This window comes from Zerene cesonia, unplaced genomic scaffold (assembly GCF_012273895.1).
Source record: "Zerene cesonia ecotype Mississippi unplaced genomic scaffold, Zerene_cesonia_1.1 Zces_u001, whole genome shotgun sequence".
In the NCBI taxonomy this organism is placed as follows: Eukaryota; Metazoa; Arthropoda; class Insecta; order Lepidoptera; family Pieridae; genus Zerene; species Zerene cesonia.
Window position 1 is genome coordinate 211,070 of NW_024045131.1, and position 15,067 is coordinate 226,136.

At 38.9% G+C, this 15,067-nt stretch overlaps 1 protein-coding gene and 1 long non-coding RNA gene across 2 annotated transcripts in view; both read right to left on the minus strand.

Moving 5' to 3' along the window:
- Positions 1 to 46: 46 nt before the first annotated feature.
- The window catches only part of LOC119838057, a 50,626-nt gene continuing 35,605 nt past the window's right edge, over positions 47 to 15,067 (minus strand). The window contains exons 16-31 of the mRNA XM_038363864.1: positions 14,942 to 15,029; positions 14,490 to 14,567; positions 14,070 to 14,138; positions 12,664 to 12,758; positions 12,152 to 12,253; positions 11,561 to 11,797; positions 10,560 to 10,722; positions 8,560 to 8,826; positions 8,250 to 8,453; positions 7,383 to 7,506; positions 6,796 to 6,870; positions 6,036 to 6,093; positions 5,439 to 5,619; positions 4,921 to 5,038; positions 4,292 to 4,530; positions 47 to 4,014 (exon numbers count right to left, since the gene is read on the minus strand). Of these exons, the coding sequence (XP_038219792.1) occupies positions 4,296 to 4,530; positions 4,921 to 5,038; positions 5,439 to 5,619; positions 6,036 to 6,093; positions 6,796 to 6,870; positions 7,383 to 7,506; positions 8,250 to 8,453; positions 8,560 to 8,826; positions 10,560 to 10,722; positions 11,561 to 11,797; positions 12,152 to 12,253; positions 12,664 to 12,758; positions 14,070 to 14,138; positions 14,490 to 14,567; positions 14,942 to 15,029 (2,094 nt within the window). The 3' untranslated portion in view covers positions 47 to 4,014; positions 4,292 to 4,295. The remainder of the gene's footprint in view (positions 4,015 to 4,291; positions 4,531 to 4,920; positions 5,039 to 5,438; positions 5,620 to 6,035; positions 6,094 to 6,795; positions 6,871 to 7,382; positions 7,507 to 8,249; positions 8,454 to 8,559; positions 8,827 to 10,559; positions 10,723 to 11,560; positions 11,798 to 12,151; positions 12,254 to 12,663; positions 12,759 to 14,069; positions 14,139 to 14,489; positions 14,568 to 14,941; positions 15,030 to 15,067) is intronic.
- LOC119838121 lies at positions 5,551 to 7,504 on the minus strand. The gene is made up of 4 exons (XR_005288183.1): positions 7,383 to 7,504; positions 6,796 to 6,870; positions 6,036 to 6,093; positions 5,551 to 5,619 (listed from the first exon to the last, which is right to left on the minus strand). It is a non-coding gene; the product is annotated as an uncharacterized LOC119838121 (long non-coding RNA).

Genomic DNA, 15,067 nt, shown 5'->3' on the forward strand with positions numbered 1-15,067 from the left:
AAATAGTGACAACTTTAATCAAGGCCAGTTCAATAAAACAACGATATAAGGACAAATACCTTTTATTTAAATTTCATTGTGCATATTTCGGTAAATATAAAAAAAATATCGCAAAACAAAACGTAACCGAGCGTGCATTCTTGTAACGTAAGACAAACTCAGCGCATCGCCTCAACATGCTCATTTAAAAAAGGGCCTAAGTATATAACAACAACTTTATACATAATTTTTATTTGTCAAAAATAATTTTCTCGACTTTTTTAATCTGTCACCGATATAACTATGAGACGGAAGCTGTTCGTAGACTAGAATGTGTTCGGAACCGCGAGATTCCAAGCGATGTAACCAGCTCACCCTCCCGCCAAACGCAGCGCTGACAGCTGTCAACTAGCTGACGGCTGTCATATTCGCGTCCGACGGTCACAGAAACCGCCCAAAAATTACCAATAAACCTTACCGCTAGATACTTTTTAATTATTACATACATTTTCTATTCTAAGCAGCGGAGACTAGAGTTGAATGGCGTCTACATAACGTATATATATATATAATAATAATAATATAGTTTATACATATGTATAGAACTCGAAGATATTAGACTATTGGAGATTAAATTAAACGTATGAAACATCGTTGTTCAATGCTGCCGCAATAAAATAAATATTCTAATATCGTCGAGATTCCCGTGCAACACTAATAATAATTAAGAAAACAGATTATTAATTAAATATTAAAAATTTTACATCTTGGAGTCTCAGTCCAACCTCGCTCGCATACAGTCGTAAGTATACTCGAAGTGACACCGAGCAACTTCTACTTGTGCCCTCAAAAACGCTTGCAATTACACTCTCATTGCAAGTGTTCCCTCCCATTAAATAATTAGCAAAGCCCCACATACACTAGGTCACTAAAATTTATTTTCGCGATAAATATATTTAAATGTGAACACTGACGACATTAGTAGCCTAGTGTATACGCAGCTTTTACGTCATTGCCTGCATGAATGAATAGAGAGCTAATCGAAAAATGATTTATTAATGCAGGCAATGACATGACATTACAATCCAATTCAATCATGTCAAACAATGTCAACACAAGTGACATTTAACATTTCAGTCATTCCTAGCGACCTTTTTTTAAAAAATGCGTTAAATCTAAGATAACCCATATTAATAAACCGTTCTATTGTAGTAAATATTCATTTCCATTACCAGTAAAGTGTACGGGATTGTTGCTTTAACGTTATTATAAAGTCATAATTCATTTTGGTACAATGTCATGATCACATCTTCTATATAATTGTATTTTCTATATTAAATGAACAGTTTTTTTTCTAGATTATATATCTAACTGTTAAAGATGTATTAATATGGGTCTTTCGTATATCTTTAAAAAATTAAATATAGATAAAGAAGTATTCATTCAAAACATTCAAACGGACACTTATTTTAATTTCAAAAAACGCACCAAACGCAATATTTCACGCGTCATTACAACAATACGGAAATGCTTTTTTTATTAATTTTTTCTTTATCTCGTACGTGACTTTAAAATACTAATCCGAAGGAAAACATTGATATGAAGATATTTTAAATCATCTATTTGTATGATGATTTAGGTTAAAAATTCGATGGAAGTTAAGAAAAATATCAGCGTTAGGTAAAGCGAAAAGCTTGGAAAACAGTCTAAGGCAATCTATCGCACCACTTTGGTATCAGCAATGTATACAAATTCTATGACGTATTACAATTATTTTACAATCAATAAAATTTTCGACGTAATTAATATATTTTTTGTCTCCTTTTTATATTTGTATGTTCCTTTCGCTTAATTCCAGCCTTAGAATAATAAATTATAAATATATTAAAACCAAACTAAAATAGTGAGCGTTTAAGTCTTCAATATAATAAATATAAATAACAAAAAACTAATTTTTTGATGGCGTAAGTAAGCGTAAAATTAGTTTTATCTACCGCGAGCAATTGAAATACGACCACAAAAGATAATTTTTATTCATTTTAAAAATTTAAATCTAAAGTAACTTAAATCAAACGCCGCAAATGTGTAAAATAATGTAATAGTAAAGATATATTTTGTTTTCATAATTGTCCTATACTATAAATAAGTATGATTTCAGAAGGTAAGCTTAACATTCTCGGATCGATGTATCAGCGAGCTCTTGTGATGCAGAGGAATTGTTTATTCTACTTATAATGTAGCGTAGTAATTGTAAAGTTAAATGAAGGTGCGCAGACATAACGCTGTATTTTTATTCTTTTTTCTTATGTAGTATAGTATGTGTAACATTGTAAGTTAGGGTATTAAAAATAGTTTATTGGGATCATAATTTATATTTTTAGCACATGGAATTGAACGAGCGCTGCACAGTCTGCGCAAAATAGTTATCCGCTCAAAAACTCGCCAATGCATATCTCGAGAAATCGTAATATTTTTTACATTTTATAAATTTTTATTTATTATTAAACGAAGCTCAAAAACCGATCAACAGTTCTTACCTAACGATTGCGAAGGCGAATGTCCTATCTAAGAGATCTAGGTTTTAAAATTACACGACAACATGTCATAGGGTCTGAGATAATGTAAAATATAGTCAAGTGACATGGGTAGGTACATGGATGACACACAACGGGTAAACCATCCAATTAACTATATTGAATTTAACAACACTCATAAATGCTATGTTCACTAAGACGACAAAATCTGTAGAATAAACGAATCAAATTTGTCATGTAGTTTGCACAAAGTTTTGCGTCCCACCGCGCAGTTTGACTTATCGTGTAACCTCAGAAATATTACACCAGAAATATAATAGTTATTTAATAAAAACAATATTAGAAACATGTATTGATAGCATCTTAAAAGTTGAGAATTTTAACCAACTGTAAAATCAAATCGAGGTAATAGCTTACGTATTGAAACTTTTCATTATTTTTATATGTCACTTTTGTAGATCCTTGTAACTCTTAAGAATTTTGTAGCCTTAAGAGCAAGGTTCTAGGACTTTATTATAAAACATTGAAACGCTATAAGAAAGACAATTATAATCTTATGTTATGCCCAAAGAAATAACTTTTTTTTTTCTTTATTAAAATAACAATTATTTCAAATAACTATAAATTCTTAATTTATGAAGCTGCATCCGTTCATACGTTACTCAAAAAAATTAAAATTGCGTAAACTCTAGACATTATTAATAGAAAATTAATTATTTCAAAAATTTTAGAATTCCCGAAACAAAAGCCTCTCAATAGCAATTCAATTATTATTAAAATTAAAAATTTTACCAATTATATTACTGAGTATCATGCCAAATGACGTCACGATGAATGAATTTTTGGTTCATTAAAAATGGAACCTTCGACCGCAATTTTAATAAAATAAGTTTAGGAATCGAACCTAGGAATTCCTAGTTCTATGTTCAAAAGCAAGGTATAAATCCAGGTCTTCAAAATTTAAGATTAATTAAAAACATTATACCGCATCAAATATAATTTCAAATTACATTTTACATTATTTGTGCACCATCGTCACCCAGCATTAACTAAAGAACATAGATTTATGTATTCACAACCAAATTGTTTTTCTTCAATCATTAACGAATGCAGAGTGATCACAGCTCATTGCATTACGTAAAATATCTCGTTATACGTAAACGCTACGTAACGTTTAAAACATCGCTTAAGAAATACCTTTTCACATTTAAAGTAATATTAGAAAAAAATCATATGTCATAGAAAAAAATCGCATAGTCAAACAAGACGGTACCCATGACATTTATATCAACATAACACGCATTGACATGACATTTTTGACATGACACCCAACGTCAAGTTTTGTGAAAAGAATCGTGACGTCATTTGTACATAGAATATAAATAGCTACGTTCACGAAAGTATCGCTCTGATATATTCGGGTGAGTGACAATATGTGGTTACATATGACACGTTGAGGTACGTATGTCGTCTCGCTGCCGTCACACCTGCTCGTCAGATCCTGCTGACACATATTGTAAAGTTAATTAAACGTAGCACTTAAAAATATTGATTATTTAATTTATATTATAGCAATAATAAAAACAATTAAAACAGTGCGAGGCCATAGGAGAACTGATATGAACGTGAAGCTTCTAAAAGAAGTACCCTTGGACAAGTTCAATAATATATGTCCGCAATATCTCAATTCATAAATAAACAAAACAAGTTGCACAAATCGTTTACTTAGAGTAGTGCTCGGATGCAACAAAAGCAGACTACCTGAGTCAGCTACTCACTGAGCTAGGGCGCGATAGACAGCGGGCGGAAGCGCCTCGCGCGCGCCGCGTTGTGCGCCGGCGGGGCTGCCCCCGGGGCGGGCGGCACCGGCCCCGCCCCGCCCGCCCCATTCCCGTTCCCGCTGGCGCCAGCGGGGCCGGGGGCGAGCGGGGGCGGCGGCGGGGGAGGTGGAGAGGGCGAGGAGGAGGAGCCCGAGCGCGAAGGGGCCGGCTCGCGCGGCGCGCTGTTCGCGCGGCTGCTGGCGTGAGGGTCACTTTGTTACTCTCTTGCGTTTCATATCATGCGTGTACAGTTTATACATCTTAATATAAATTACGTGTCAACGTGGGAGTCAAAAAATGTTTTTAACCACGATGGACTCCCTAAACTACTCTTATGATTTAAATCAAATCTGCACACCATGTGCAGTTTAATAAACTTACAAGATAGGGTACTTTATAATGTTTAAATTAGATATAAACAAAATTCATAGTTTATCTAAATATTGACATTATTTATGAGCTCCAAAAACAACATAACGTTTTAATCATTGTATAATTCTTAACACTAATGACTAGATTGACATTATTTGCAATAATTGAATGTTAAAAATACATTGTCTTTTCGCCGAGTGTTAACCAATACTTACTTGTTGACGGCCTGCGCGGCGGCGGAGTGCCTGTGCCGCGGCCGCGCGAAGCGCAGGTTCAGTTCCCGCGCCGGGTCCGCCGCGTACTTGTCCGCGTTCTGGCGCCGACGACGCAGCGCTGGAAATAGTATTATGTCATAAGAAAACTACTTCCTTATTTTGTATGAAGTCGGTTGTGTTATGGTGAATGTGTAGGAATGCGTGTTTTCGAATTAATCTTTAAAGGTTGTGTTATTTAATTGCAAGCTTGGTCAATATCAGTGCAAACAGACTACCGCTATGTAGGACCAATGGTGTGACAGCTTAACTGCATGTACAACTTTCAGTTTCCAGTTTAATGCCAAAAATAATTTCAATAACTATTTCAGATTTTTTAAGGGATAAACTTCATGGCGAATGGTTTAAAATTTAACTGGTAAGCCCTCCCTCTTTTTCCCATATTACTACTACGCATTATAGTAACATAGACGGTAGGTGCAAGTTGTAAGCTCCCACTCCCCCTTCCCCCCCACACTCACCGGGCGTCAAGTCGTCCACTCTATGGGTCGCATCGTTGGCGTGCGGCGCGCCGGCCCACGAGGCGCACTTGGCGAGCCGGTTCTCCCCCGCGCCGCCGCCCCCGCCCCCGCCCCCGCCGGCCCCGGGCACGCCCCCGCCGCCCCGCGCCACCGGGATGCGGGACCCGCTGCCCGACGAGCGCTGTGGGGAGACAAATATTGCATACTAGCTGTTCGCCAGTGGTACATATATAATGTCACTCAGTCAAGATGTCTGACACACTATATATTAAATAATTATGTGACATATATTAAGACGTTTCAAATAAATCCAATATTAACCAAAAACTGGGAATACAAAGATTCTTTTACCTAGTAACAATAAATTTTACCTAAACATTTTTATGAGAGGATAAAAAACGAAATTAAAAATACATATATAGGATAAAAAACAAATATTTGTTGATGTAATAACACAATAAAATAGCTTGTAAAAGTATATTTCACGTTACTTGACATGAAATTTATAAATACTTGACTTGAAAATAATTCATGACATTTTTTATGTGACCATGACATTTTTTATACATCTCCATACGAATGCAACAAAATACTTACATCTCTAAGGCTCGACGCGTCTCCGGCGGCGCTGCCGTCTCGTCGAATTGAACTGCTTCTGAAATATTATCGAATATTATAAAATAAACCTTTAATTAGACAAACAAAAACTTATTTGGTTACACTTGCATAATCTTCACTATTTCTACACTTCATATTATGGCTAAATGACATAATGTCATTGACATACTACGGAACGAAAAAGAAAGACGACACACGAATGTGACCTTCGCCCAAAACCATTCAGCCGTTTTGTCGTGATATGTAATGACGGCAAAAACTTTTAAACTTTTATAACAATTTTATTGAATAACAATAGAATGACCTCAGTCAATCGATCTGATATAGCGATCTTCATTATTGCCGTGTTACTTGAGAAAATTTTAACTATTAACTGACTTCAAAAATGCGCGACTTTATCAACTTGACTGTATTTTTTGTTAAATTTAAGGTTAGGCAAGTAACGCGGGTTCGAATCCCGCCCCGTGATCGAATTTTTCTATTCTTACAAAAAAAAAAAAATTCTCATATATTTTTTGTGTTTGTAGCCTCGTAACTTACCACACAACGATGAATCGATTTTCATTATTATTTTTATATCTAATCACTAGCTTTTTCCAGCGGCTTCGAACGCGTTTAAATTGGTAAAAAAAAACATCAAAATCTGTTGCGCAATTCTAAAGATCTAAGCCCACAGACGCACGAGGCGGGAGGCGACTTTGCTTTTTAGCATGCAGTGATATAAGCGAATGAATCACACCTGTCCTGTATAGCATCGAGTCTGGTCCTCTCTAGGGCGGGGCTGTGGCTCTTGTCCGCGCTGCGAGTCGACGAACTGTATCCATGTGATGCATTATAAAATATTAAATTAACTACATATATACGATAAAATACGATTAACAAAAAACGTTCTCCATTAATGCAATTTACAAAAAAAAAAAACAGTTTTTACAAAGTAACGCTTTGACAATAACATAGTACGTTTATTGAAGTATTTTTTTTAGAGTTCCGTACCACAAGGGCAAAATTAGCCCCTATTACGTACTAAGATCTCGCTATCCGTTTATTTTCCTGTCTGTCTGTCTGTCTGTCCGTTCGTCTGTCACCAGCCTCTATCTCAGGAATTAACCCCCCCCTTTATACTTCTTTTATAGTCTTGATATTTTTAGTTGTGTTCAGAGTGCCTCCCTCATACGAGTATTTCGTAGTTTGATACTAGATAGGGATAGCGCGATATTAATGTGACATATGCAGCAAAACTATATATATGCATATGTCACTAAACGCATAGTGACAAAGTGTCGAGGTGATAGTGCGTGTGAGTGTCGCTGTGTGCGTGTCGCTCACCGCTTGTCCCGCTGGTGGTCGGTCGCGTCGTAGTACACGGAGGCGTCCTCCGCGCGCGCCTCGCCCGCCGCCCCACCCGCCCCCGCCGCCCCCGCCGCGCCGCACACCACCGACTGGATGCGCACTGCAACCGTCGCGCATGCGCCGTCTTATAGTATTCGTGACCAGTTTTTTTGGTAAATATGTTTAGAATTCGTCAAAATTGTATTTTGAAGTGGATGCGAACTTTAAAAGTAATTTTTTTTGTATGTGTTTGTTTATAAATTTTTTACATTTGTTATCCTCATCCAAGCGGATGCAAATTTCTCAGAGAAAAAATCGTTACAATCAGCTGTTCTCGAAACAAACTCGTAAGTGGTACAATTACCACGCCTTTAATTAAACATATAGAAAAGGGGTGTGTACACACACGATGTATTTGTCCGTATACAATACACATACTTTGTATCATTATGTAACTGTGTTTTGTTACCATCGTCAGCAAAGGAGCTAGTGGGTCGCCTGGTGTTAAGCGCTACCACCGCACGCGAACCATTGGAGAGGTGTTAAGGTCGACAGCAAAATTAAAAAATGGATTTCCGTTTTCAAATTGAAAAGAAAAAAAATTAATGACAGGAATAAAGAAAGGACTGGGAAGGGTAAGGAAAAGAATGTGGGTCTCCGGCTTCCCCACTGGCCGTACGAAACCCAATAGCATGCTATTAATTTAGGCCGGTCTTCTGTGAGGGTGTGATATTTCCCCGGTACAAGCTGGCCCAACTTCGTGATGAGCATGCTCGATTTTAGTGTGTGTATGTATACGCATATGAGTTAATAGTGTATGTATGTGTGTCTGTCTGTCTATGCGTGTGCGTGCGGACCACTCACCGGAGTGCGGGTCCGCGGAGCCGGGCGCGGGGCGCACGCGGATCTCGAGGCGGCTGGAGACGGTGGTCTCGCGCGCGGGCGCGGCGGGGGCGGTGGGGCCGGCGGGGGCGGCGCGCGCCGGCGACGGCGGCCCGCTCGCCCCGCTTGACCCGCTCGACCGCGACACGCTCTGCGGGCACGCGCAAGTGCGCTCGCTCTTTATATCTGCTTGTAATACCGCGTGTGTGTGTGTGTGTGTGCGTTTGTGTCTGTTTCAAGAATTGTATCTATTTCTGAAATTCTCATTTCTATAATTATGTTAGCATGTGGCTTTTATACAGAAGAACTAGATTATTAATTATAAGAACGACGTCTGCTTCTAAAACTGCTTCTCTAAGTGCATTTGCATGTCTATGGGGGGACGGACTCACGGGCAGGCTGCGCGCGCGCGGCGGCGGCGGCGGGTCGGGCTCGTGCGGCGGCAGGCGGGCGGCGACCCCGCGCGCCGCGTCCACGCGGTACCGCAGCGCCGCGCCGCTGCCGTCGTCGAACGACGCCTGCTGCAGCAGCGGCGGCTGCAGCGCGCGCACGTGCGACCCTGCGGAGAGGGGGGAGAAGGGATGGAGTCGGTCACACTAGCCGGGTACGCGCCGGTCGTTGGTAACAACTAGATACACGATCACGTACTGACAGACATTTAGATAGGCTTTTGGCCGTTTTGTAACTCCAACTTAAATTACTCCGATTTATGTTAGGTTTAGACTGTCAGAACATTTTTACAATTTTTTTTGGTACGTTCCTCATGCTGATATAGATAGTTATAGACCAGCATTTTACTAATAGTTCGGTGTTGTGATCGAGTATGTAGTTGTTATTAAAATTCGAAGAGAATACATAATAACGTGAGATTAGAGGAGACGTGACGCTTGCGTCGTGAAACGACGCCTGTTGGATATGAAGCAGGGCACATACTTATTAGTTATACATTTTGAAACACAAAAAATGGCGCGATAACAAGTGACCATGAATTTTTTAGATGTCATACAATGAGTTTAATTCTGTAAGCGCGAAGAAAATATGGGCTATCTGCTCACTATAAAATACTAACATTTCGTTTGCTTCACCCACGCTATTAAAGAAATTGGTAAAAGGTAGCCTGTCATTCTCTCTAACGTCCTAACTATATCCAGGCACAAAATTATACCAGAAAATTATCCTATTTCGACGTGAAAGAAAAACAAACAAACGAAGAAACGGATATCCCAACATGGATATGTACAGTGTGAATTCAAGTTGAAACTATGAAACAAATAAATGCTCTACTTCAGTTGTAAGAGAGTAGTTTAAATTACAGTGTGAGTGTCAATTGAAAATGTATTCGATTTTTTATTCCTCTTTCTAAAATACAAAGAAAATGCTTAATTAGAATCGCACTGATCACGCTGCATGCATATGGGCGATGCATGACTTACCATGGGAGTCACATACTGGTTTTCCACCGAAAGAATCACACAAACACTGCATGTTCAAAGTCTAAGCTGTTAATTCTTACTTATAGCAAATTTTTGTAAAGCTTTCCGTTATAAATGCATTTGGTCCTTCGAGCCGGATTATAAGATTGAAAGAATTTTTTGTAATGGCATTTTTGCCAAATGCTATGGAATAATGACAAATAAAAACTTCTAAATGTTTTTTGACATGAAATTAAAAAAATAAAATAAATAAGTAGACGAAATTTGTTTCTGAAAAGATATTATCTTCACAAGTATTTCATTTAGTTTTTTTCTATAAAATATTGTCATTTATGAAATATAAATGTCATAAGGTATTACAAAAATTGTTGATTACATTCAAATTAATAGCGCGTTAATAAAAGGCAACAGAAAAATAATAGAAAAAATAACTTCACCAGGCGATTTATTAAATATCAAGTAACAACAAGAGTTAAAGCGAAGGCGATAAATAAATGTTTAAAGCTAATAAAAAAAAAGGAAGAAAAAAACAAAGTCATCAAGTGATTTATTCAATTCTAAAAATAGCAAACAAATTCCAACAAACTGTAGAGAAGGATGACAAAAACAAATTTTTATTCATTTAATAGTATATCTCAAAACAAATCATAGCTGGAGGTTTTTTTTCCAAAAAATTATTACAGATGGTTTACCGTCACGAAACGAACTAAACTGGTTTCGAATCCCATCGAATTTTTTTTACTCATAAAAAAAAGTTCTCATTTATAAAGCATTTGCATACTATAAAAAAAAAAACAAAATGTGCGGTAGCAAAAAAAAAAATTTTTTTTTTGTCTCCCAAATCACAAGTGGCACGCACCGATGGCCGGCAGCGACCAGCTGCGCGGCAGCGCGGGCAGCACGCGCGCGAACCGCTCGGCGCCCGCGCCGCGCACGCAGCAGCGCGCCGCCCGCGCGCCGCGCGCCCCGCCCCGCTCGCCCCGCTCGCCCGCCTCGCGCCTCGCCTCCTTGTCGGCGCCGCCCTGCGGGGGAGGGAAGGGGAGGGGGGAGTCAGAACGATATCACCGCCGTGTCATCGACTTAGCGATTGTTGTGCCAAGAATCGATTTACACAAAACCTAATTACAAAGTGGCAATTAATTTCTGGTGCATAGAAAATTTAACGCTGAATTATATATTGAAAAAAATATTAATTATAAATTTCTTTTAGTTATTACGAAAGAAAATCACTCTTCGATGCATACATAATTCAGACAATATCCTGTGCATATTCTATAGCTTAGTTTTAAATTTATAGCTTAGGTTTTTTTTTAATTATTTGTATTAATTTTTTTTTATTATTAAGATCAGTAATACTTCAACCACAGCATTGTGCGCGGGCGCTCAATAAACTATCGTCACTCTGCCATTACGGTCTTATTTCACCATATACCTAACCACCCTCCTTACCCAGAATATCATAACAACCAGTGCCCTTTTCAGCTACTGCATCTACTACGGTAACAACTACTTTTACTCTTAACTCTGCCAACTCAACACAATTTACACTCACGTCTGCTACTGTTTCCTCACCTATATCTACCAGTACTAATCCTACCCGTAAAGTGCCACCTGTTACCTGACCATAACCAAAAATTAATTCCTTAACTTCATCATCTCCACTTATCATGTCAAACACTTATTATATTTAGATTATAACTTCTACCATTTTATCCATAACTTCTACCATTGTTACTGCGACTGCATCACTATGACGTACTACCACTCTTACTCTTTTCACTTTTGTTATTTCTGTTTCATCATCTAGTGCTACTACTTCCACTCCCACGTTCGCTACTGCCGCTACAACTAGCACGCTACCTGCTGCACCGGCGACACGCGTTCCTTCACCACCTCCTTCACGCTCGGCACGTGCACGCTGATCTGCGTGTGCTGCGTCGGTTGCGTCTGTTGCGTCGGTTGCGTGTGTTGCTGCGAGTGCGTGTGTTGCGTGTGTTGCTGCGAGGTGTGTTGCTGCGAGGTGAGCGGCAGCTGGGTGCGCGGCTCCTTGGAGCTGGAGGAGATGGCGGACGCGCGGTTGGCGCGGTGCTCGGGCGACTGGAGACATTCAAAACTTTCATTATGAACTAGCGATCCGCTCCGGCTTCCCACACAATACATAGAAACCATCTTTCTTGAATAACTCTTTCTGTTAAAAAGCCCCATCAAAATCTGCTGCGAAATTTTAAAGCACTAAGCCTACAGACACACAGACGGCCTAAAGCGTATATTCTATAGAAAAAGGAACAACAACTTAAAAGTGACTCCTATTCCAGACTGTTCCATAGCCTGAGATGAATAAAAAAAAAAGAATATTATCATACTACACCCCATCTATGTTAACATTAAAACCATCCATATATTTTTTTTCTATTTCTTTACCCCACGCCCCCCGCCCCACACCCCACGCACCTGCGCGTGCTCGTGTCGCCACTCGTTGTCGGTAGTGTCGGACGAGTCGTCGAACTGCGATTTCCACAGCGACACCAGCGTCAGCGCGCCGCCGCGGGTCACCTGAGTTTCCAATGAAGTCAGTGAAAAAATGCTCTAATTGTTTTTTATAAGATTAAACTATAGAGACATCTTAGTCTAACTGATTTGCACGACGAAATTAATTCATTGCACGCCAGATCGCATAGCGAACGCTGTAACATAATATTTTTGTGTTATGAACACATAGTGCATTAAGTGTCGTGACACCTAATGTAGTGTGTGTTGCTGCACTAAAATAATCATATTTCAATGAGAGCCAGTGACTCATTTTCTCCAATATTTTATTGACGTTTCTGAAATGAGAACACATAAAAACAATTTCCTATCAAAAACAAAGAGAATCACGTCAAGTCGAAAACCCACAGAGATATCGAGTAACAAACAAACAAACAAACAACAAATGATATACAATAAGGACGAGGCTGGCTCACCTGCTGCAGCGCGGACACGTTGTCGTCGTCCATGACGGCGAACTGCGTGTAGCTCTGCTCGCCGCGCGCGCCCGCGCCGCGCCCGCGCCGCGCGCCTGCGCACACCCGCACTTACATCCCACCCCACCCACTCGTATGGGGTACCAGGTAAAGTGAATGTGTTATGGGTGTGTTATGGGTGTACAAGTAAAGTGAAACTGTCATGGGCGTACAGATAAAGTGAAACTGTGATGGATGTAAAGTTAAATATGCTATAAAGTTAAAGTGACAGTGTCAATTTGGTAGTGTGAGAGTGTTATGGATATAGTTAAATGAAAGAGTATAGGAAAGAAGTTGCGATGTAGAGTGCAATAGGGGTAAAGTCAAAGTTAGAGTGTTATGGTGGTAAAGTTAAAGTGAAAATCTTACGGAGGCAAAGTTACATGTATTTTTTTATGATTATTTTTTTTATAATGTTATAGGTGTTAGGTTAAAGTGAGTTAGTGTGTTAGGGTAATAGTGGATTAAATTATATACCCAACATGTGGGTAACATTAAAGTAATGTTAAAACGATAGGTAATTAAATTTTAAGTGATTAAAATGGAGGGTAGAGTTAAGATGGTCATAGTAAAAGTTAAGAAACTTAACCTAAGATGTGGGTTATACTTCTACCAAATAGTTAATGTAATTCTAACACACACAAGTATCTATTTATATATTACAAATGACCATAAACAACCGTATATTGCAACAACTTTTAATTTTTTCAATTCCATTACTTTAAATATGATAAAAATGCGATAAAATATATACCAAAGTGTAAAAAACTCAGTAAAGTAAGATCAGAAAAGCAGACCGACCTTGCAAAAATATTGTATTGTATATTAATAATTGAATGACAATAAAAGCCTCATGGTAGAGATCGCTACCTACCGATGTGGCCGCTTTTTGCTATTTATATTAAGTTTTTTATTCGTCTTTGTATTATGTGTTTTTTAACGAAATATAGTATTTTATGAGAAATTTTGAAAGAATAGAAAAAAATTGATCACGAGGCAGGATTCGAACCTGCGTTTCTTGCCTAACCGTAGCAACGCCTAGCCTCTCGGCCACCCGTGATCCTGCCACAGTAATTGAATTCCTTCTACTCTTTCGGTTTCATGTGCCTAAGGGGCACCCCACGCCATCTATTGAGATGATTAAGAACCATCACAACCAATACGAAACATTATTTCAATGATTACAATATTGTATCGATGGAACGCGGCCTTTGTTAAATTTAATTTTTAGTTATATAGCATTGAAATGCTTTATAAATGAGAAATTTTGAAAGAATAGAAAAAATTTGATCACGAGGCAGGATTCGAACCTGCGTTTCTTGCAAAAAAAAAAGTATTTTAATTCATTCATTCATTCAAAGACATACCACGCTTGAAATGTGTGTCGGAGTGTACACTGTCCACATCGGCCACTATACGCGGACTGCTGGATTCGCCTGTAATACAACATACAAATTAATAAAAAAATTGTAATGATTTCAGCAAATTTTTTTTTTGTCGTTTTCCATTTTATGAGCGAAAATCGCTTAGTACATGTATATTTTTATTGATCCCTCTAGGTAAACTTCAATAAATCTATACAATTTATATTTTCAACATTGATAATGAAAATAAAAAATTGAATTTAAATTATCTACACGAATATTATATATGCTGGACCGATTTCAAAAGTTCTTTCACCACTGGAATGCCGCAACTTCACCGAGTGACATGGACTTTGTGCATGGATGTTATATGTACCACGGGCGAAGCCGGGGCGATCAGCTAGTAAAACAATATATACACACCAGCTGGCGAAGCTTGCAACTCTTGTACGCAAGTCGGCGGCGCTGTGACCACGCGCAGCCGGGCCAAAGTGGGACCGCCTGTAAAGTCGAAGTGTAAAGTTACGACTTTCACTTTACACGAACTTTTTACGTGCGTAAAGTGTAAAAATCTAAAACTTACTATGTATCATAAATTACTTTGTTTTATTTACTTTGTGTTATTACATCATCAGCCCATACACGTTCCCACTGCTGGGACAAAGGCCTCCTATGAGGGTTCAGGGCATAATCCACCACGCTGGCCAAGTGCGGGTTGGCAGATGTCACGTGTCGTCGAACTTTTTGATTCTCGGATATGCCGGTTTCCTTGTTATCCACATGTACAGATAAACTTATCGATTTTGAAGTCTGAGGTTCTCACCACTGAGCCACCACTACTGAATATAATAAATAAATAAACGAATAAAATGTACCAGCATTAGGTCTCGGCTTGCACGGCGGCACGCTCTGGCGCTCCGGTCTCGTCGCGGTGTTGCTGCCCAACGCCGATGTGCTTGTCTCCTGCGGGACACGGGAGATGTATTGGTGTACGGGCATGG